The sequence below is a fragment of the Castor canadensis genome, chromosome 1, assembly GCF_047511655.1.
Source record: "Castor canadensis chromosome 1, mCasCan1.hap1v2, whole genome shotgun sequence".
NCBI lineage: Eukaryota > Metazoa > Chordata > Mammalia > Rodentia > Castoridae > Castor > Castor canadensis.
In genome coordinates this window covers 40,161,646-40,184,964 of record NC_133386.1, presented here as the reverse complement: position 1 = coordinate 40,184,964, position 23,319 = coordinate 40,161,646, and the positions used below count along the sequence as shown (strand labels likewise).

At 32.7% G+C, this 23,319-nt stretch overlaps 1 protein-coding gene and 1 long non-coding RNA gene across 35 annotated transcripts in view; one reads left to right on the top strand and one right to left on the bottom strand.

The window, feature by feature from the left end:
- LOC141423914 (uncharacterized) overlaps positions 1 to 17,608 on the top strand; it is a 215,945-nt gene extending 198,337 nt beyond the window's left edge. The window contains exons 1-4 of one of the 2 annotated variants that reach the window (XR_012448682.1): positions 9,442 to 9,604; positions 11,019 to 11,090; positions 12,042 to 12,133; positions 15,777 to 17,608. This is a non-coding gene — a long non-coding RNA (uncharacterized lncRNA). Of the gene's footprint in view, positions 1 to 9,441; positions 9,605 to 11,018; positions 11,091 to 12,041; positions 12,134 to 15,776 lie in introns of those variants that run through there. The other variant, XR_012448678.1, reaches the window with a different exon arrangement.
- The window catches only part of Trdn (triadin), a 374,084-nt gene that overhangs the window by 55,652 nt on the left and 295,113 nt on the right, over positions 1 to 23,319 (bottom strand). For all 33 annotated transcript variants that reach the window (XR_012448649.1, XR_012448653.1, XR_012448655.1 and 30 more), the window contains one exon: positions 17,883 to 17,921. Coding sequence is in view for 30 of the 33 variants with exons in the window: in XM_074075307.1 (XP_073931408.1) it covers positions 17,883 to 17,921 (39 nt within the window). In the remaining 3 variants the exon portion in view is untranslated. The remainder of the gene's footprint in view (positions 1 to 17,882; positions 17,922 to 23,319) is intronic.

Below are 23,319 nucleotides of genomic sequence, written 5' to 3'. Positions count from 1 at the left end.
AAAATACTGTAATGCCAAAAACAATTAAATTTGGAAAATGGGACCATCCAAAAGTTAAAAGATAAATAACATAGTCTTAACAAAAGAAGATAACATAACTGCACTAGAATGAATTAAAATATTTAGAGTGTTATCCATTCAACAGATATTTTTATTGTTTTTATTAGTATATAAAAGTTTTATAGTGAGTTTCATTATGACATTTCCATATATGCATACAATGTACCCTGGTTTGGTTCATTCCCTTCATTATTCTTCCTATTCCCCTTCTTAAAATGCCTTTGACAGATTTCAATGTTCCATATTCACACATGCATAGAAAACAAATCAGCCATATTCACCCACCTATACCCTCTTCATTTACCTTTCCCTCCCTTCCAGTACCCTCCCCATATGTTTTATATTCCAGACCTTCATTGTTTGTCTATTCATTGTTTAGTGGGATTTTGCCTTGGGATTTTATCTGAATTCCTAAGTTTAAGTAACATCTGATATCTCTTCAAAATGAGTGTTACTTTTAAATGTTTGAGTTGATGGTACTAAAACCAGTTAACTGTAATCCTATTAAATGTTGAATTGAATTTGGAATAATAAATCTTAAATCATTCCTACAACAATTAGGTAACAGTTCAATGGTCTCTGACATTAGCTCAAGTCCATAACACTGCAACTACATCATCTTCATTAGTAAAATATGCTTTTTCTACATTTTTTTATCATGGAAAATAGCATTCCTTACTCAAGTGTAGTGTATCAATTCATCAATGCACAGACAAACAATAAAAATATAAATAGAGGCTATCAGTGTACTTCAGTGGTATATAACATGTGTGAGGCCCTGAGTTTAATATGCAGCATTAAAAAGATAAGAAAGAATAAAAATAGTGCACATCCCTGTTTTCCATCATTGGATGTATTATTTCTAATGTATACAATAAATTATTTGATCTAATTATAAATTACTTCTGATACAGTAATAAATTATCCAAGCTACTGATTTATTATTTACATGGACTATTTTAATTGGCACATATAACTGTACATATTTATGGGGTGAAATTCTGATACATATATTCATTGTGAAATATTCAAATCAGAATAAGCATATCAACATCCTCAAATATTTTTTATTTTTTAGTGGTGAAAACATTCAAAATCCTAGTTCTTTTGAAATATGCTAAACATCATTTTTATCTATAGATATTCCATTAATAACAGAATACTGATCTTATTTCTCCTATCTGACTATAACTAAGTATTCATTGATCAACCTTTCCCCATCTCTTCTACCTTCCTACTATCTCAGGTGACTCTGAAGATCATTTAGGTGTGCCAATTATTGTCATAAAGGAATAAAATCAACATTTGCTCTGTATCTTGATACACTGCATCATGGTATCATAGGTATAAGACTTCTTTTTTTGTAATTTGCCGAAAATCAGCAACTAAGACATACAGGAAAGAGAATAGCAAGGTTCTAATAATAAATCTCAACAATAAAATGCAAGTATTATTTAATACTTGCATTGTTTACAGCTCCATTTTCATGATCTCACACATTCAGTAAAGGGAATATTGGACCAGTTTAAAATCTAAAGAAATGTCAATGGTCAACAAATGTACAGCTGTATGAAGGAATTCAGCACATACATATATATGGTCTAACCCTATATATTCCTGAGGTCCATGTTCAGGTAGCAACAGATAACCAAGTGCACATTGTTTCTTGGAGGACAAATTTGTAAGGCAATACTTCTCAACTGAATCACCTGGGAAATTGTTAGCAATGTAAATTAAGCTTTCCAGTTGTCACTAATGCATATCAAAGTCTGAGAACTAATGTTCGACCATGATGGATGCATTTGTTAACAGAATTCATTTAAAATACAAGTATGGCTATTTTTTTTAAATTATGAGCTCCAGATATTGTTTGAGCAAATGATGCTTGATTAAAATCAGGCAGAAAGCTTTTAATTTACTGGAACATTAAAGAATAAAGCTAGAAACAGAACATGCTTGTGCTAATTATAGTGTGTCAACTTTTCCATCTCGATGACAGTAGAATTCTATCAGACATTTATTATTAGCTCTATAAGGGATGTTAATATAGAGGAATAAAATTCATATGACATAAGAATTATTGGACATCAATAACTATTGTCAATGAAGTACTAAATGATTCTACATCATGGAGTGTATTTCAACAACAATAAAAAAGCATTAATATGAATATGTATATGTGCTTAATAATAGGGATTTATTCTTATATATTTTATATTTTCTAGATTTTCCAAATTGCTAGATTTGATATTAAAAGCAAATAAAACATGAATGTAGTATTTCTCATTTCTACTCCTACTATAAGATTTTTATAAATTAAAAATAAAAAGGTCCAACTCTGTGTACTAAGAAGGAAGTAAAAGGAACAAAGTTAAGAATTAGAACTATTCTAAAATAATGGACACATGAATGATAAAAGTGATAATATTTCAGATTATGGCTATAAAAAGACAATTCATCTACATTTTTATAGATTAAGGTAATTCTAAGTGTAAACCTGATCAAAATAATAAAATCTTGACTTAGGACTATCAGAAATGGTTTATTTTGCAATTCACTAGCATGAGCAATAGATGAGAGTTTTTTGCTTAGGTTCTGGTTCTACTCAGACACTTCCTATGGAACTTTGACATGACTGTTTATTCTATTTGGTTCTTTTTGTCCAAAACCAAAAAGAAATGGAGGAAGTTAGATTAGTTGATGTCTAAGATCTTATCCAGTTCTTAAGTGATATATGTGTTTATATTAAAAAGTAATTAAAATGTTCATTGCAACCTCTATAAAAATTATAGTGTCATTTCTCACACAAACAGAAAAAAACACCAAAATTTGTATGGTACCATAAAAAACCCTGAACACCTAAAGCAATTGGAACAAAAAGAACAAAGCCAAACTCATCGTACTCCATGATTTCAAAATATGTTATAAATCTACTGTAGTAAAAACAACCATGGTACTGGTATAAAACCAGACACATTAACAAATGGAACAGGATGGAAATCCCCAAAATAAGTTCAAGTAATGATAGTGAATTGATTTTTCAACCACTGTGTCAAGAACACACAATGGGGAACAGTATCTTCAATAAATGGTGTTGGAAAAACTGAATAGCCACATGCACAAGAATCAAATTGGGCTCTTTTTTAACATCACATACAAAAATTAACTGAAACTGGAATTGATTAAGGACTTAAATGTACTGATACTGCAAAGCTATTAGTAAAAGAAAAAATAGGAGGAAGTCTCCATGACACTGATCTGAGGAATGACTTCTTGGTCAGGAGAACAAGAGCATACGAAACAAAAGCAAAAAAAAAAAAAAAAAATAGACAAATGAGGTTTTTTTCTATGTAGCAAATGAAATAACTAACAGTGAAAAGACAACATATAGATTGGAAGAAAATATATGCAAACCATACATCAGATGAGGGACTAATATCCTTCAAACACCTCAATGGCAAGAAAGAGAATAACTTTATTTAAAATGTGGGAAAATGATTGGAAAAGGTAATTTTCATCAGAAAAGAATCAAATTCCCAAGAGATACATGAAAAAATGTTCAACATCTCTAATCATCAGGAAAATGCGAATGAACACCACAATCTCATTTCACACTTGCTAGAATGAATATTATCAAAAAGATGAATGCTTACAAGTTAGCAAGAATATAGAGAAAACAGAACTCTTGCATACTGTTGATGAGAATGTAAATTAACAAAGTCATTTTGGAAAATAACATGGAAGTTCCTCTAAAAACTAAAAATAGAATTATCATATGATCTAGGAATCCCACTTATGAGATATATCCAGGGGAATTGAAAAGGACATGTTAAAGAGGTATCCATATGCTCATTTTCACTCCACATTATTCACAATAACCAAGATATTGATGCAACCTGGATGTCCATCAACAGATAAATGGATAAAGCAAATACAGTAACTGACAGAGTTGAATACTATGAAGCCTTAAAAAAAGAAAAGAATTCTATCATTCATGAAAACACAGAATAGTTTATTCCAGTAAACTATTTTAAGTGAAATAATCCAGACCCAGAAAGACAAAAATAATCATGTTCTGCATAAAGACACATAAGTTAATGAGGTGAGTGATAGGCTAATTAGCTTGATTGAAATTTTCACCAATGTATACAAATATCAAAAATACATTAATTTAAAGGTAAAGAGTAAATCCTTTGACATAGAGACCCAGTCAGATAAAAATCAACTTGAAATGTTGCAGCAGTATTTCCTCCTGGGTTTATTGCTCTTTTGGAAGTCTGTTTACTCAGTTCCTGATAGATTTTCTGCTGTGGGAGCTTGCTTAAATATAAGAGCATATTTACAAGTCTTGTTGAGACCAGTGTTTCTGTTCCAGATGTATCTATGCCCACAGCTATTTTACACTGAACAGAAGGTAGCTCTGCTGTTGATATTCATCTTAGCAGGAAAGAATTATCTAACAAGCATTTTAGCATTTAAATTGACCTGAATATTAATATCTAAATTCATTCCATACATATTTAATGAGCAATCCGTTTGTGGGGGACTCAAAAAAATTGTAAGGACTTTCATGGAATGCTTTAATCAATTTAGAAGCTATTATTATTCAACTGCATGTTTTATGATGCCTATAATTTAATTATCAAGATTAGAATGGAGGAACTATAAATGTAAAAATAAAACTATATTACAAAATTCTAAAAGGAAGTGATTTTTAATTTGCATGTGAACTTGGGCAAATAATTGTACTTTTATTTTTTTATAGAGATATATATTGGGAGCTTCATTTATTAAATGTACTGTTAGAAGTTAAAGAATTAAAATCCTAACACATTATCATTAATCTAATTTCAGAACTTTATTTTTAGAGAATTAATGGGCAATTATAGGGGCTAATGTTATTTACATTGGGCTTTAAATCAGAAAAAGGAATAATTAATGCTCTTAAAATTGTCCTTTAGTCTTCTGGGACCCATTTGGTAAATTATAATTTTCTCTGATAATTAGAACAAATTCTTGAAGGAATTTTTGTTTCATATTAAGGTAGATGGAAACACGGTCAGATAGTTAAGCAACAAGAATGTCATTCATGGTGTTCTTCATTTTTAAAAGCAGCAATGCCGGGGAATGGCTCAAGTGGTAGAGCGCCTGCCTTGCAAGTATAAGGCCCTGAGTTCAACCTCCAGTACCACCAAAAAATAAAATAAAATTAAAAAGTCAAAAGCAGTAATGCTTCACAGTACAAGATACTGTTTGAAAAGTCCATTTTACTAAGGCATATGGTAGACTGAAAATGTCATTGTGAATTGACCTAAGTTTCCTAGGCATCTGTTTTCTTGCTAAGATTTTGAGGTTGCATTACAAGTAAATTCTAAGGAATATTTTTAGTTGTTATTCAAGCTTCTTACTATTCTCACAGTTCATCTCAGACATTGTCTTATGTTTGCTTCAAATGGGTGGTGAGGGACACTTTGGGTCCTATCCCTGATGTTTGAAGGGTTCAAAGTGATGCTGACAAAACTGTTTAGTAGCAAATGTTTTGCTTTCACCAAGATTAAGTATGAGAGGAAACTAACAGAGAACCAACAGAGAACTACAAGTAGCTAATCAAAATCATTACTTTATGGTTACTTTTAAAACTATGGACTTGATATTGTATAATCATCAGATCATAATTATTCATTCAATCCTTCCTTCAGCAGGCACTGACATAGCACTCAGGACAAGCTAAGCACACCATTCTTCTGAGAATGTTTAGCCTATCAGGCTTATTAGCAATTGAAACTAAATGCCTATATATAAGTTTAATTCCAGTCACAGCTGTAGAAATGAGATTTGGATGAAATCCGTATTAGGTACATTTCCCTCAAAGGACATTACAAAACGAAATTATTGCAGATGTGACACAAATTATTTGAAAACATTGATGAGAATACTTTATATGAGAACAAATGTGCTTGTTCATTATTGGCCTGCATATCTAACATTCTAAAGAGAGGATATTCAAACTTATAAATCCAAAACTGAGCTCATGATCTACTACTCCCTCTGCCAGATACATTTCCTATGTTTGTAAATGATAGCACATTTCATACACAGGAGGCTAGACTTACTCCAGTCTTATTGATTTCATTTTCTAAGTAAATCTTGAGTATGCCCCCACCTATCCATTTTATCCTATCTCTGCCTCCATCCTAGCCTCAAATCCCTCATTTTCATTCCTTTGCTTCCTTTCTAAACTCATGATCTTTTCCGTTTTGCTACCTCTCACCAAACATGCTCATTTAACACTCAGCTCAGTCTGTGTGTCTTTCTATAAGCCTTTCTTGGCCTCTATGATTGAATATCCACACTAAAACCCATGTGGATATTTAACACATACAGTGAATGATTACAAGGTGTGACCAAGTGTGATCATTAAGAAGAAACTGGTCATGAAGAATCTGCCTTCATGAATGGATTATTCATTAATGGGTTATTGGATTAGTGGGTTATAATTGGAGTGAGTTTATTATAAAATCAAAGCTGTCTGTGACTTGCCTTTTCAGTCTTACCATGCAATGCCTTTTGCCATATCATAATCCAGTAATCAAGTCTACACCAAGTGCCAAACAAACATGCCAATATCATTATTGTAGACATTCAGAACTTTGTGCTAAATAAACCTCTTTTATAAATTACCATGTCTCAGGTATTTTGTAATAGCAACAGAAAACATACTAAGACACTAAACCTTCCAGGATGAATTAGAGATGTATAATCTGTGCTCTCTCAGCATCTTTTGTAAGCCATCATTCCAGTATATTATAGCTGTTTCTAATAGTTCATAATGCTTTACTCATATCTTCTCCAAATAAATTGTGACAATCACTAAAAAGATTTGCAACTATTAGTTTTTAGGCTTTATTTTGCTTTGGGTGGTACTAAGGTTTAAGCTTAAGGCCTCTTGCTTACTAGGCAGGCAAGATACCACTTGAGAAAAGGTAGCCCTTTTCTGCTTTAGTTATTTTTATAGAGAGTCTAATGCTATTCAACTGCGACCCATCTGGGACCAAGATCCTCCTATTTATGACTCCTGCATAACTGGGATTACAGACATGAACCATCACAGCTGCCTCATTTGTCAAAATGAGTTCTCACTAACTTTGCCCAAGCTGGTCTTGAACTATGACCTTCTCAATCTCCACCTCACAAGTAGCTGGGATTACAGACATGTACTTCTAAGCCCAGCATGACTATCTTTGTATTCTTAGCATTTGAGCATTGTCTCACACATAATCATCATCAATGAACAATTATAGCATCATATAAAATGGGATATTGTTCTATTGAGAAATTCACACTCAGGACACACTCCCACTAAAGACTCATAAAAGATGAGTGATTGAGAGGGGATTTTGTGACTGAGAGGGGATTTCGTGATTGAGAGGGGAATTCGAAAAGGGGGAATTATTTTAATTCTGTGCTCCTTTACCAAAACATACCATTAACAGAAATCTATTTTTTCTGTACATAAGAGGCTTCCCACAACTATATTTTGATCATCTTTCTTTGAGATATGTGAAAATAAAACATGTGCAAGTTTCTATATAAGATTTGTCATTAGTGTTGTTTCTGATTATTTCACCTAAGAAAGGGTGGAAATTACATATGTTTGCTATTGGATAGTTTTGATCTAGAATAGAAAATGCATTGGAGGTAATTTCCTATTGATTAGCACCAACTGGTAAACATTTTAATTACTATAATTTACTAACTCTTGTCACCTTAAACACCTTCCCACCATACCCTGATCTTTTAAGTGGACCTTAGAAAAAAATTAGTGTATAAGAAATAAATCCCTAAGACTTGTGATCAATTCATATTTTAAAGGTCAAGCATTGATTATGTCATGGGATAAGGACAGAAGGTTAGTGAAGAGAAGAACACAGTAAAATGTCTAGGTCTTGACAGGCATGTTTATAGAAACCAGGCATGCATCCCTCCGCCAAATTATTCTGCCATGTTTGCTATTGGTCACATCAATCTCAGTGCCTGAACTAGAGAATCTCCTATTCTGAAACAGGGATCTGAGAATAGAAGATAAAGCTACTAAGTATTATTTATTTTTCTCTACCACATACAAAATAGTAGTCCTATTTTCCTCTGCTAAGAGGGTTTTTTTTTGTGTGTCCAGTGCTAGATTTGAGCAGCAAATGAAAAAGAAGGATGATTATTCATGCTTGTCCATAAGAACCATCCAAAACATTTTCCTCTGGAATATGATTCAATTATTAAATACCAGCCCCCTTTAAACATGCTCTAAAAACCAGATAATATCTTGAGAATTGCAAATAGTGCAAAATTGTGTTTAGTTGGGAGAAATAAAAAAAGTTTGAGAATAGGTTCAAACATCTATGGACATGGGCATATTCTAGAATAAGAAGGAAGATATAAAGATATAGTTTCATGTCTTTATTTAAAAATAGTTTTATATTTTTAAATAAAGACAAAAATTAAGCAATATGTTTGTAGGAGAAAACTATATTCTTGTAAATTTTTTAATGTTCTGTCATGGTGATTCACAAATTATCCTGGACACAGAAACCTTATAATAAAGTTGGCTTCTTAATAAGCAAGTGCCTAAAAAAGTTCTGAGTTTTTCTTTTAATTCAGAAGAGCCACACCATCAACTTCCTCTAAGAAAAGCAGTGTGACTGGTCTAGTGAATTGCTTTTACCATCCTGAAATATCTCAATTTAAGTCTCATTTCTACACCTTTGTTGAATAAGTTTTCAGATTGAGCAGAAAATGGAATTTTTTTGTAATTCTCATAAACTTAAAAGGGAAGGAAAGCCATCTGACCAAAGGCTAAAAACTAAAAATTATGACTTTGGTGGAGTTTAAAATATATGCTGTTGAAGAACTGCCAAAATGAACTGTCTCAATAATGGCCAGTAACATTTTGCTTATGTCCATCTGTAAGCAGTTCATTAAGGTTTGGTGAACTGCCTTTATTCTCTCTTAATAGGTATTACTTGGATGTTTCCCTAGGATCTACAGAGCATACGTCTCCCTGAGATTTTCTACCAGCTGAAAACAATTGCATGTGTCCTAGCCTGATTTGGCTAAAAATTATTTCCTCACCTAATAACATCTGGAAGATAAATTTATTCAGAAGGAAATTTCTAGACTATAGCTCTTGAGTCATCTAAAGCAAAAATTGCTTTTATTTTTGTAAGCCAAATAACCAATAACTGTGTCCTTGTCAGATTTTAAAAGATATTCTAAATTTTTTCTTAGAAAGTGACATGTGTATTTATTAGTATGATTTATGCCTAACATATTTCATGTTTATTTTGTGTCCAAAACCATGATTTTTTTTAAAAAATCTTATGACATAAAAATCTGCATGAAGTCAATTTTTACAAGTAGGTCTATTTTACTCCATTACAGAACTTCATTAGAAATCTGGAAAGGTCATTAATGTGGTCACAGGTGCCAGGACATTCCATCTTTGAGCTTTGTCACTTGGAGATCTATTTAATCAACAAAAAGAAAATGGGTAGGATTTTTTGTTGATTTATTTCATGTCTTTCCCATGTCTAGAATATCCTGGTACATAGAGCTCAGTAAATGTCTTTCAATTGACAAAGGTAATTTGTAATTAGTATCATCTAGATTTCTTATCCAAGCTTTACTTTAGATTTCCAATTCAAAATAGTCCAGAACTCCATTTTTTTCTCTTCCCCACCCTTCCCTCTTTTATCTCTGCTCATATGACTCTGAGAATAGAATAATAGCAGTGTTTTTAAAGTTCTATCTTTGTCAAGGAAGTAATATTCAGGATATGTGGACACAAGAAAAGTCCATTAATTTTTAAGGTTACCTTGAAGTAAAAGATTAAAGCTGTGATCACTGTAAGTCTTTCTGTCACTTCCTCAGAAATAAAGAAAGAGTGATTTTCTTAAAACTATTGGTACTCTATTTCCAATCTCTATATATAGTCAGAATGAGCAATTTGAAAATGTGATTGAAAAAAAAAGCTTGCATCTCATCTTGCTTAAAGAAGTTTAATTATTTCCTATTTCCTTTAGGAAAAAGCAATATACCCTTACTAGGGAAGTAATGGCTTTCTCTGTTCTGTTGCTCTCTAGCCTCATATACTCCCACTTATACTTCATGCAGAGTGATGCTTAACTCCCTGCAGCACTAATGCAGGTCACTGTTTCCCAACGCTAGACACAGCTTGTGGTAATTTCTCTGGAATGTACTACAGAGGCTTTATTTATATCATTAATCTATACCCATCTTTTGAGTCAAGTCCTATATCTTCTAGTTTGGATATTTTTTTCCTGAATGAGTAGTCTAGAGAAAGTGAAAGTTTTTCTTCTGTGTTCACAAGGTATGTGTATTCTACACGTTTTACTTGTTTGATTTTTGTTATTTCTTCCCATTGCTGCTATTTGTTTATATAATAATAATTGTCTTGGTACATTCTTTTAGAGTTTGTTATTTATCTTTATATCCTTAAAACTAAGCAAAGTATCTAATATTTATATAATGTATATAATTTATATAATATACAATGTATATATGTATATTACATGTACTCCTCTTGTAGGATCACTGTGGTAACTTTTAAGTAGACATTATTATGTGCTAATTCTAACTAAATGAAGACATAAATTGAATGTAATAATAGATTAGAAGTTCCACAAATGATATGAGCCTAATAGCCTGGCGACTCATAGATCTAGATTAATCTATACTGTATTTCTTCACCTATTTCATTCACCCATTTTGTGAAACTTTTTAGCCAGTTGGTAAAAATACAAAGACAGCATATCCTTAATGTATGTGTTCTTCTAGCTACATAAAAGCTAACTTACTGCTTTTAAGCACAAGTGAATGAACAGGCAAGCCCCATTCCCCTTTGCATAGGCTGTCAGAGAAAGAATTTTTTTGTTGTTTTTCAGGATGACTAAAGCCCAGCAATAACTCACCAAGGGAAACAGTACATGGACAATGCACACCAGTGCTCAATAAAGGTAAGGACACCCTGCTACTTAGGAACCAAGTACAGAGTGCCCTTTAGTGTCATTTAGTACTAGCTAGGAATAAAGATAAAGCGCAGAACATTAAAAAATTTAAGACCACACATGTTCACTTTGAATTCACCAAGTTTGTAGCAAGGAAGATGCTTAATACACACCCCCACACACTGGAAAAAAGACAGGCATAGATGTCTGGATCCCTGAACCACGCTTCTCAAGTTTTTACACATGTGGTTGATTTAGGGATCTTGTAAAATGCAAATTCATATTTAGCCATTCACATTTACAACAGGCAACCAGGTGATGACAATGTTAGTCTGTGGAGAACACTTTGAATAGAAAAAGGCATAGATGATTATTTTTTATAAGTTTTCTATTGTTTGTGTCTCTTTTAAGCATTTCCACATTCATTGTATCATTGGATTCTCACAATAAACCTGAAAGCTCTGATGAAATGTAACATCAATAACTTTTTTAAAGAAACTGAGACTTAAAAGTTAAGTTGACTTGATGTGCATCACTCTATACAAATTATCTTACAGCTCCTTCCTCTCCACTGTCCTGCCTCAATAGGTCCTTTCATTTTTTTGTGGTATGGGGATTGAATCTAGGACCTCATGCATGCTAGGAAAGCATTCTAACACTTGAATCATACTCCCACCCCTTTTTTATTTTGTTTTGAGACAGGGTCTCAAAAACCTTATTTTTGAAATAGGGTCTCACTAACTTTTTGCAGGCTGACCTTTTAATTTTTATTATTGTTGTCACTACAAATTTTAAAAACTGTTATTCAGTTAACTTGATTGCCTTCTAAATGTGGTAACACAGTGAACAGTATGTTGTCCTAAGTCTTGATATTGAATTGGTTCATAAGAAAAACTCATAGGTACATTATTACTGCATGTTCATTCACAAAGCATTTACTGAGGGCCTGTTCTGTCCTAGGCAATGCACTGATTACTCTTCCAGGATTCAGTTTGCTCTGGTTTAAAGTGGAGATCCTCTTGCCTCGGACTTCTAAGCAACTGAAATTATAGGTTTGTATCACATGCCTGGCATGGTATTCCCATACCAAAAACCTATCTCTGCATAATGACAAGTGACATATCAAAAAATACATTGTTTTCTCTAAAAATTTTAAGCAATGATTTCCTTTCCTTAGGATAATGTTTTTGGCTTATTGTGACTATGGTGGGTTTTGAGTGATTTTTCTTACCATAGAATTTAGAAAACACACAGTTCACAGCAGAGATTATAAAGGAGCTAAGACACAAAGTTACAAGAAATATGTGGGAAAAAAATGGACACCACATAACATCCTAAAAGGAAACATACATAAATAGACCATGGTTAGAGAATTCACAGTATCTGTTTACTGCAAAGAAACAGAGGACAGCACACTAAATAGTTTCATGCAATTAGAAGTATGATGCTTTCAGTAGGAGTTTGAGTCAAAGAGGAAGATTCAAAAGATAGTGAGTAGACAAAAAAAAAAAACACCCCATAGAATTGGTGATTTTTTAAAATGTTGTTTAAATGCTTTTTAAATATGTTGGAGATGTTGAAACATAGTAGCAAAGGACAATGATAACCTAGGACTGTTCCCTGTAGTCAGAGGTATCCTTTTTGCAAAGTATCTTTTGCAAAGATAACTAGCATAGCTAGTGGTGGATCTTTAAAGAGTAAATAGAAGCAAAATAATTAGTTAATGGCTTCATATATTTATTGAAAAGCGATGATAAGAACAAACCCAGATTCTTCTCAGAAAAGGAAAAAGAGGTGAGAAAAAATTTAGGAGACAATTTGGAGGACACATAACTTGGTATCTATTTGAATACTAAGTTTGGAGAGAGAAGGAAAAGGTGTAAATGACTCAGAAATTTAAGTCAGTGTAACTGAATGATGAGTCATAAGTGCCATTCATAGAGATGAACAAAAGGAAATCACAATGGAAGAAATGTTGAATTAATTTTAAGCAAAGTGAGGTGCAAGCAAATTATGTTGATTATGCAGTTATAGAACTCGGAAGAGTTTGTGTATAAATATTAGTTTCTTAATAAATAAGAAAAACAATTTTTGTAAAATAGAAAGTTTCTTTTTTGGTTTCAATTTTTTCCAGCCTTACTGAGGTTTATTTCACAAGAAAAAAATGTGTATATTAGAAGTATACAATGTGATGTTTTGATATACTCATGGATTGTGAAATGTTTATCAAAATCAAGCTAATTAACATATCCATTACTTTGTGGGGGCTGTTTTGGGGGGGGTGAGAACACTACCTAAAATTAACTCATAATTTTTAATTATTATTAACTACAGTCAATGTCTTAGCCTGTTCTGGCTGCTCTAACAAAATAGCATGGACTAAATGGCCTATATGCAATAGAAATTTACTTGTCAAGTTTTAGAGGTTAGAAAGTCCAATATCGAGGGGCCAATACGTTGGGAGATTTAGTATCTGATGATGGTTTCCTGGCTCACAGATGTTCTTTTATGCTGTGCTCTCACATGCCAGAAAGGTAAATGCAATTTTCTGAGGCCTCTTTTATAAAGGCACTAATACCCAGGGCCTCTTTTATAAGAGAAAGAATCACCTCTTAAAGGCTCCACTTCCTAATATCACTACACAGGTGATTAGGTTTTTCAACATTATGGATTTGGTGGTACTAAAACATTCAAACCATAGAAACTACCACATGGTGATTTCTTTCTCTAAAACTTACTCATTCTTTCACCAACATTCACCATGACATTTGCAGAAATATGGATAAATCCAGGTCATATTATACAAAGTGAAATAAACCAATCACAGAAAAACTGATTGTATAATCTCATACATGGAATCTGCAAAGTCTTTTCAAATGATACTGGTATTTGTAATGTACACTTAACTGTTCCCGATTTACCTAATAAAATGCATGCCCTATTTGTCATCATTTATTAGGGGGTTAAAAAATTTAGTGCCTATTATTATATTAGTTTGCTATGTTAAAAATAAATTAAAACCACACTATTACCCCGGTATTTAACCCATATTCATTTTTTGTTATTTTATTTTAATAGTTATAAGTTAAACTTTAGTTTTGTCAAAGAAGTGACTTTTTTCTCTGATAAATCAGAGGTGGTAAACATTGCTTATTATTCTTTAGAGATCACCACATCAAACCAGAAGAAAACCATCCCCTGGATTTTGTGATAAGCATACTACTGGTCACCTTCAGAAAGGTTTTGGGAGACAAGATCTCCAAGCGGTAGACTGCTCACGTATCCTCTGTTCTAATTTCATTTATTCTTTCATTATTCGCTCAAAGCCCAGGGGAAATTTTTTCTTCCTCTTAATTAAACTAATTCCCTCAACCTCTAGTGTGTAACCCAACACTTGTTCTATCTGGGACATTTCTCTCTTAATTAATATTTCCCTCTGTTGAATTATTGCTCTTCCAATTTCATTGATTCTATGTGCTAGAATATCATTGTTTGCCTCCTTTTGACAATAAACTTGTGGAGGAAAAAAAGTACTTTGTGTTCTGCTTTCACTTATGATGGATAAATTCTCTTGTTAATTCCTGTAAGCTGGTTTCTGTTTCCACTACTCTACGGAAAATGTTTTCCCACAGGTCACAGAATGACAGCTTTATTTGTCAGATACAATGGCTTTTTCCTCAGTTATCATTCCTCTTTACCTTTCTGAAAGAGACACTGAGACCGCTGACATTTTCACTTTTCCCTGTAATGTGCTACCTAATCGGGAGGCTGGGACACTGTAGTTCCTGTTCTTCCTAAGGCACTTTCCTTCTCTCCACCAGTTTGTTTACCTCTGCAAGAAGTTGTCCTTCATTCCTGTTTTGTTTCTCTCCATGCCCATTTTTCTCCCATTCAAGTACTAATCAGACCCAACCCTGCTTAGCTTCTAAGATAGGCACATTCATGGTGTTGTGGATATAGACCATGCTAATTTTTCTTTCTTTCTTTCTTTTTAAAATTATTGTTGTGCTGTGAGTACACTGTAGCACTTACAAAGGTTCTTACAATGTCTCAAGCATCCTGTGTTCCTAATCTTTAAATTCATAGTTGCAGTGTAAGGATTGAGAGTGATTATTTCTCATTCTCAAGCATCTAGTGTCTATAGAATCTCTCTGTGTGGATGTCTCACCAGCATCACCTTCACCTTTACAACTTCCACATCTGAACAACTTCTCAAGCCTTTCATGCTTGAGACTTTGAAGTTATATATTCCTGTCATTATTGTCTGTTCTATTCCCATGAAACAGCTTGACAATTACAAAAGTAGTTTTAGCACAATATATAGATAATGATTGTGTTTTTTAAAGTATATGTATTCATATGCCTTGAGGCATATGAAGTGACAAAATGTCATTAGTATTTTTCAATGGGTTTCAAGGTTGAATGATTTTGCTTAAAAAAACCATCCCACACTGAATATTAGTCATGGCTATAAATAAATTTGAAAGTAAATAAGTTAATTAAATATAAATATCCTAAAATCATTGCTCCCTCTCTATACCACATTTATATTGCTCCCATTTTTATTTTATCATACTTAGATAATTATAAAGAGGATTTTGATTCAAATCTCTGATTCTAATTTCCTTCTATAGAATTTTACTCTGTATGCTATTAAAAGACTCATAATAGCCTTTCTTATTCATGTCCTCACAGATTCAAATTCTATTGTGGCCTCCTCAGCCCCATTCATGAATTTCAAGAACCACTAATGGGTACTGCCAATTGCTCCATTTCCCCATCTTCTACCCATCCCATGGACCCTGGAGTCTCCTGGAGTTGCTGCTGCCTCACTGCCTCCCTTTAATGTGGCTCACCCTTGCTCCTGGGCTTGCTCCTAAGTACAGTCACCATTTATCAAAGCTGAACAAAGTGACAAGCATCATCTCTATTTCACATGACAATCTTATTGGGCATGATGACTTTCATTCAATAGATAACAAAACTGAAGTTTATAAACATTAAGCAATTTAAAAAATATCACATACCTAGCAAGTGGCAGAGAGTCAAATTCAAGTCTGCACTGGTCTTCTCTAGTCCTAATAATTGCCCCCTGACACAGCTGCTCATAATATTCCAGTTTAAATACATGACCATGAAAGGTTCATGATCGTTACAAACCACTGGAATGACTCCTTTCTCTAGCTTCCTAGAGCTCTTGGCACTGATATAATTGCCTTATGGCCAACTTTAAGTAGTTAATGCTTATATTCTTGATTAAATTCTTTTGAAATGGAAATAATATCATATCACATGTTTGTAAACTTTGTAACATCAAGCATAATTCAAAACATAGGGCAGTGATATTAAGATAGTCTATATTATCAGTGAATTACTGATAGATTGTATTTATAAGAATTCTATTAATACTGATCTCTCTTTAAAAGAAGTTAAAAATAAAATATCACATAAAAATAGACAAATATTTAACATAAACTTTATCTTTTATGCATCAATGGCAAAATAAAGCATAAAATTTAATTTTATGCTTATAGGAAGGGGAAACTTTCATAATAATAAAGTGTATAATTTCATAATACACTTTCCATCTGATTGTAGGCTTTTGCTGACACCTGTAAGAGAACTAATAATACAGGAGCTTTTACATGCATTTCATTTTTACTTTTCTGCAGACATATTTGAAATTCAGTGATAACTTTTTATGTAAATGCTCAATATAACATCTTAATGCTGTTATGCATTTTTTCTACTACTTAAAATTGCTAATTTTCCATCAATCTGCCAGAGAATGCATGGTTTCAGATTATAAAGTTCATTCACTAAAAATAAGTAAACTAAACAATTTCGTATGTTGGTGGTGTTTTAAGACAAGCGATATTAATCATTCAGGTTAATATAAGTGTGTTACTTATTACTTAAATATAAGTTAAAAGTTGTAAAAGTGAGAAAATACAAATGTTTTAAGAGTAACAACATGAACGTAGCAGCTTCACTGCACAGTGACGTGTGGACGCAGGCACAATCTCTCTTTGCATATACAGATGTAGACATATAAATTTCTTTATGTAGATGTAAAACACTTGGAATAGGATCATCCCTGGAAAGACTGTAATTAATTGGAATTCTGCCCTCTATATTCGCATTTTTCTGCATTCTCTCTTATTATATAATTTTGCTTCAACTTCTATCACCTTCCCTGTGTACCCAGCTAATCTCTTGTCTTCCTCTCTTTTTAGAAAGTCTATTTTAAATATATTACCATTTTTAAATACAGAGCCAAAAGGCAATAGGATATCGCTCTAAAGAATATTTGTATAATTAACTAATAAAAAAGAAAAGGGTTGAATATGAATCTACTATTTTTGAGATTAAAAATGGTTTCATGTATAAGGGTAAATTGATTATAGAGATAAATTTTAGGCATTTGTCATGCTGTGGTTGGAGACTTACACATTCAAATTCACTCCTAATGTCTTGAAAACAGAGTTCATTTATCCAGGATATAAACAATCAGCAATATGTGCTAATGATGCTAATGTTTTGATAAAGTTATCAAAAATCTGATTTCAGAAAGCATGGAATGTACTTTAATATACACTTAATGTACATTTAGTATACACTTAATTGCATTGTTTGTAAACTTTAAAACATACAAAAAGGATGCACTAGTATTTTTCAATGTTTTTGGTATCTCAAGGTTTTACTCAGTTTTGATTGTATAACCAAGTATCTATTTACATGTTCAGAACAAACATAACATCTATTTGAATGTTAGTCTTAACGAAGCATCCTTACCCTTACCTGCTTTGGAGCTCTTTTCATCTTTTCTAGTTTCTGATACTGGGGTGAGTCATACACATACACACATATGAAAGGAAAAAAAGCATTTGAAAAATAATTAGGTCTAAATGGATTAATAAGCAGGTTTCATTGATTTTTTTTCTTGTATGTTCTTAATTTCTATTACAGTTACATACCTGAACAACATATTAATGGAATATGTATCTGCTAAATTCTAATGTAAATTATGCAGAAGTACTTTTAAAATCCAGTTTGCTAAAAAAAATTTATGCTAATCAAGTACTTTGGCATCTTGTCTTTAATATAAACTAATATTTTGTGATTCATAAGAGTTTTCTAAGAATTGCAAATTAGGAAATTAATAAAAAATTGCTCACAAAAAAGTAGCACAAGTTTTCTTAATTTGACCAATTTAAACAATTTTCTAGTTTTGACTACCATAGGCTCAATTCATGGAGCTCCATCTGGTGGTTAACTTAAAAACTTCAAAATGACTTAATTATAATAGCATACTCTTGTTACTAATTTTCTAAAATAAACTGGGTTAAATTCATTATAATATAAGAAATAAGTGAAATAATTTATCTTGTTCTTTCATTGTCATAAGACAATGCCTTTTGTCTAGAAATTTAACACTCTAAATTAATTAGTATAATATAGTTTTTTTAAGTACATAATTTTTAAAACTACCCAAGTTATCTTCATAGTACAATCATTAGTAGTGTAATAGTGACTGTATTTTCAAGTTGCTATGGCATCCTCTTTTTATACAACTTTTCTAGGTTTTATAGTTCTCCCTGTTAGTATAAGTCTTCTTTTGACTAATGGAAGGGTTCTGGTACATTACAGTTGCTCCCTCTTCAAATTGCAGAAAAACTGACCCCATAATTGGGACCCTTATGGGGCATGGGTTATATGGCAGGCATGGTATTAGCCAGTTTTATTCAAGTTTTAACCTAGTACATTATCATTTTCTGTAGGTACAATATAAAAAGAAAAAAACATCCATTTAACTGTGAAATTTTATATAATAAGGAATTAAACACTCATTTACATCTTACTTTCATTATGGCTCATATGCACATCCTATAAAAAGTGATATCAGTGCTATTATTATATATTTGACATTTTGGAACATATTCTTTTCTTCTTTACTTGACACACTCGCTTAACTGGGTAGGACAAACTTGATGTTAATGGTTTTTTATTGACCTTTATATTATATAAAATATAATATTCATATATTTTCATGGATTGTCTGTATCCCCTCTAGATTTTAAGTTCAATTAGAGCAAGAACTATTATCTCCTTTACTCAGATACTAACACTTGGTCAAATAAATGACACATGGTATCATTGAATGAATGAATGAATGAGGGAAATGGTTAATATAGAAGGACCAAATGCTCCTTCTTATTTATATAGAGTCCTAGAAGAAATTGATTTATCTTGTGCTTCTATAACTAAAGATACAAATTCAATACCATATAGCTTCCATATTTGCATTTTATTTTAGAAATTTTTTTCAATTAAGTGACATCTTTCTGTATCCCACTATAACAAATATGAACTCTATTAACTCAGTGATTCCTTCTATTATTGTGTTTCCTAATGCTACATATGTTTTATCTCAGCCAGTTTAAGATAAAGTTAATTCATACGTAGTTCCTTCATCTCAATAAAACAATTACTCTTTTAGTGGTGAATTTTATTTTTTTGTTTCTTATTTATTTTCGGTGGCACTGGGGTTTGAACTCAGGGCTGCCTGTCTAGAAAGCAGGTGGCCTTGAGTTCAAACCCCACTACCACTTGAGTCATTCCTCCAGCCCTTTTTAGGTTGGACATTTTTTGAGATATGGTCTCAACAACTATTTGCCCAGGCTGGCTTTGAACTGCAATCCTCCTGATCTCTGCCTCCAAAGCAGCTAGGATTTCCTCACTGAAAGAAAAGGATACACTCTTCTTTTCTTTGATAGTTCCTTCTTTATTGAATTATGCTTAGACTAACACTATAATTTGAACTCTCAGAGAGATTAGCAAAATTATAATAAGGTATAAATGATTCTGCAGTATATGTATTGCCCACATCCTAGCCAACTGTGAATTAGCATTATATCATGGTCTCTGAGGTAAGTGCTATTTTTAATCCCCATTTGCAGTTGATTCTTAAAGAAGTTAAGTGATTTGCAAAACTCATCGAGCTGCCAAGTGGTGGACACAGGGCTCTATCTTCCCAGCCTGTCCTTCACCAGAGGACATATATCCCAAGGCCCAGATAGAATGACACTTCTCACCTTCCTAGCTCTAAATTTCCAAAATGTGCTGATTTAAATATTTGAATTTCTCAGAAGCAAATTTCCACAAGTTTAAGTCTTTCCTTCCCAAGACAGGTGTAACTGGCATTTTCTCATTAAAATTGGGTGTCCATTTGAAAAAGCCTTGCTTCCTACTTGCTCAGAGTCCTTACACCTACCAATCAAGTTGTCATTGTAACATTGAGATGGAATTGTCTTAGCTTTAATGTTTGTCAAGAGATCTTTTAGAAATATTAAAGTTGTGCCATATCTTTTTACTAGAGTACGATGTACCCAGAATTGACTCGTGCATAGAATTTCATGAGCACCTTTATAAACATGTGGCATCAAACAGGCTGTGTATGGGACTTTCTTACTGCAACAGAACTAGTGACTTTTAGTGTTATGCAAATAACACTAACAAGATAGCTTCAAGGTAAATTATAGTTATGAGTTCTTTTAGAGTGTGGAGAGTGAGCTTTTGGGTCACAAAAACCTTATATGCTTTTTAAATCTCAAGTGTCCAATTTGTTATTGTTAAAATGGAGAAAACAATGTTGTAAAATTCATATGAGAGTGATAATAAGTGCATAACTACATTTAAATCATGCTCATAAACTAAAATTGCATGATCTTTGAAGATTTTTTTTACAGAATTGTGGCTTTGTTCTCAAATATGCAAAACAGGAATTGAGATGTGAAAAACCCCAACAGATTTTCTAAGGTGAGCAGGCTACTGGATCAGGATCATTAAGACCTCAGTGCCTGGTTTTGGTCCATACCTGTAATCCCAGTACTTGAGAGTCAAAGGTAGGAAAATTATGAGTTCAAGACCAGCTTGGGCTACATAGTAAGACCTTGCCTCAAAAAAACTTTTAAAAATATTCAGTGCTTCATTTTATAGGTATCATTTCTACCAATGTTTAAATCTTTCTACAGATAGTTAATTTTTGAGTCATGTAAGAATCCAGTTTCTACATAGGACTTGTTTCTGTCTGTATTTAGAAAACAACATATACCTTAAAAAAATATTAGTCCCAAGGCTTCACTAGAAAACTTCAGGGAACTAAGAGTGATTTGTGCCAGCAATTGGGAACTGATGGGTAGAGTGAGGGTGAGGGAGGGGAGCTTACGTTTTTCACCGTTTTTACTGTTTAAATTTTTTTTTCTAACACTGATTAGTGTCATATAATAATACACTATCAAGATTGTATAAATATTTGCCACTGGAGCCTTTCACTTTGGGCTTAATGTACAAGCATTTCAGAAACCTGGAATCAAGAATCCCCATGCTGAGTTGTTGCGGAAGACAAGTTGCCATTTCATATGCAGCACTGGCTTTTCCAGGCTGTTGATTTCATTTATGAAATGTAAATTGCTGATGGGCCTGGGGAGGGGAGCTTCATTAATTATTTTTCAATGTCATCAACACCTTGTTCTCAAGCACAGCAGGCAGACCACAACTTCAGTATGCAAGTCTGGAAATGCAACAATGGAAACCTATTCTGTTTAGGAGTCTTTGCTCTGTTTCCACAAAACAAAAAGAAAAGAATTCAATACATAAATCCTAAGAGAATTTTTTTCATAATGCTTCTATTTTAAGCACTTTGCAAAGTAGAAATTCAGTACCTTTGATTGTTTTTCTCATTTTCTTTATATGACAGTTCACATTTGCTTCTTCAGCACAAAGGTCTTATATGTGTAATAAAATATAGTAAGGATTGTTCTTTGCCTTTGCCACATAGCAGTCACTAAATGCATCACATTCATCATCTATATTTTATTTAGATGCTGTTAAATATTTGTTTGTTCATTTGTTCTCTATCTCCACTATCATATAAACTTCATGAGTTCTGGGATGGACTTTTTATTCTCTGCTACATGATCATACCTAAACAATGCTTTGTACAGAAGAGGCATCAATAAATATTTGTTAGAGAAACCCATGCTGCTGCTGTGAGGCAAATATTAGATCCACATTACAGATGACAACATTGAGGATTAATAATTTGTCTATGTCTATATCCCCTAGTAAATAAAAAAACTGATATTTGCAACCTGATTTTTTTTATAATTTCAAAGTTTTACACTTTACTTATAAGCACACTGCTATAACTACTGCTGCCATCCACAGAATTAAAATCTTCTAAGCATTGCATACTTAAAAACTACAAAGCAAGCCACATTCTACATCATACAGGTAAATTATATTATCTGGATTATGTTACCTAGACAAATGATCAGCAGTCATTAAAATTACAATTAACATATACAATGCAGTGGCTGAAGTTTCTATTTTTTTTTGAGCCAGTCATTAAATTATAAATTATATTAATTGTTTCCCTAAATAGTGCGGGTAAAACCGAACAAACACTATGAGCATTGACAGACATTGAGAACTACTAACACTCCCAAAGTAGCAATATCATGGGAAGATTTAATATTAAAAATAGGTCGCCAAACCTAGTCATGTAAAATATGCAACAGTACATTAGCAATGCTATCCTTTGTCATTCATATCTTTCAGTCTGTGGTGGGGAAGATGCAGCGGACACAGGGCTTGAGCTGCCCTGCCAAACAAGGGCCAAGTCTACCACTATGTGATCTGGACAAGGCATTCTTAGTGCTTCCATTTTCACATTTGTAAAAACAGAACTGCTGTGAAAATCAACTGAACATTACATGTGAAGCATTCATTACAGTGCCAGGTACAAAGCAAACAGTGCAGGTTAATTGTTTTATTAATATTTTAAATTATTGTCTTGTACTCCTCTGACATAATTTTAAATAAAATACACTTTAAATGTAATATATACTCTAAATGAAATACTTCTACTTACTATAAGCAACATTCATAAATTTTTCTTAATCAATAGCTTTTATATTATCTGAGTAATGTTTTTTGCAGTGCTATGGGTCACACTCAGACAGAGCACACTTTGTAAGCAATTTACCACTGAGATACACCCCCAATCCCTCATTTGGAGTCATTTTGTAAAAACCTACTATTATTATCCTGTTGTTACCACCACCACTACTACTATTCCACATATACACACACTCACGCACACACCCTCCTAACCCTGTCTTTTGTGTGAGTCCTTATTGAATGGGATAAAGAGCTATTGTCATTTCAAGTAGAT